Genomic DNA, 465 nt, shown 5'->3' on the forward strand with positions numbered 1-465 from the left:
ACACACAGACACAGCCTCACACACAGACAGACGAATGGAGCAAGAGAGCAGCCTGAGGGCATGGAGGTGTAGACTAACCTCGGATGCCCTCAGAGATGCCCTCAGTGGTGGTGGTCGTTGTGGTGGTGGTGGTGGTGGTCTCGGTCACAGCTTCGTCGTAGAACTCCGCCTCGTGGTAGCCCATGTCCCTGTAGTCATCCCAGTGTTTACTGTCAGTCTGATAGACCACCCCTTGGTCTTCCTCCTTGAGCTCAGGCTGGTGGCTGTGCTGCTCTTCCTGAGACCTGGACAAGACCCTGCCTGTGAGGACAGTGTTTCCTGGAAATTCAGACCCGTACCCAGCCCAGCGCATCTCTCTGTGGGAGACGTTCAACCGTGAGGTATATCTACTCTTGTCCCTCATTGCACCTTTCCCCCAATACCCCTCGCCCCCACCGCCCTGTAATGTGTACCCCCACCTTTTCA

At 56.6% G+C, this 465-nt stretch overlaps 1 protein-coding gene across 1 annotated transcript in view; it reads right to left on the minus strand.

The window, feature by feature from the left end:
• LOC125488229 (amyloid beta precursor like protein 2-like) overlaps positions 1-465 on the minus strand; it is a 4,627-nt gene that overhangs the window by 2,531 nt on the left and 1,631 nt on the right. Inside the window, exon 2 of the mRNA XM_048621160.1 lies at positions 79-284. Coding sequence (XP_048477117.1) covers positions 79-284 — 206 coding nt within the window. The remainder of the gene's footprint in view (positions 1-78; positions 285-465) is intronic.

Source organism: Rhincodon typus, unplaced genomic scaffold (genome assembly GCF_021869965.1).
Source record: "Rhincodon typus isolate 14 unplaced genomic scaffold, sRhiTyp1.1 hic_rhity00000072, whole genome shotgun sequence".
In the NCBI taxonomy this organism is placed as follows: Eukaryota; Metazoa; Chordata; class Chondrichthyes; order Orectolobiformes; family Rhincodontidae; genus Rhincodon; species Rhincodon typus.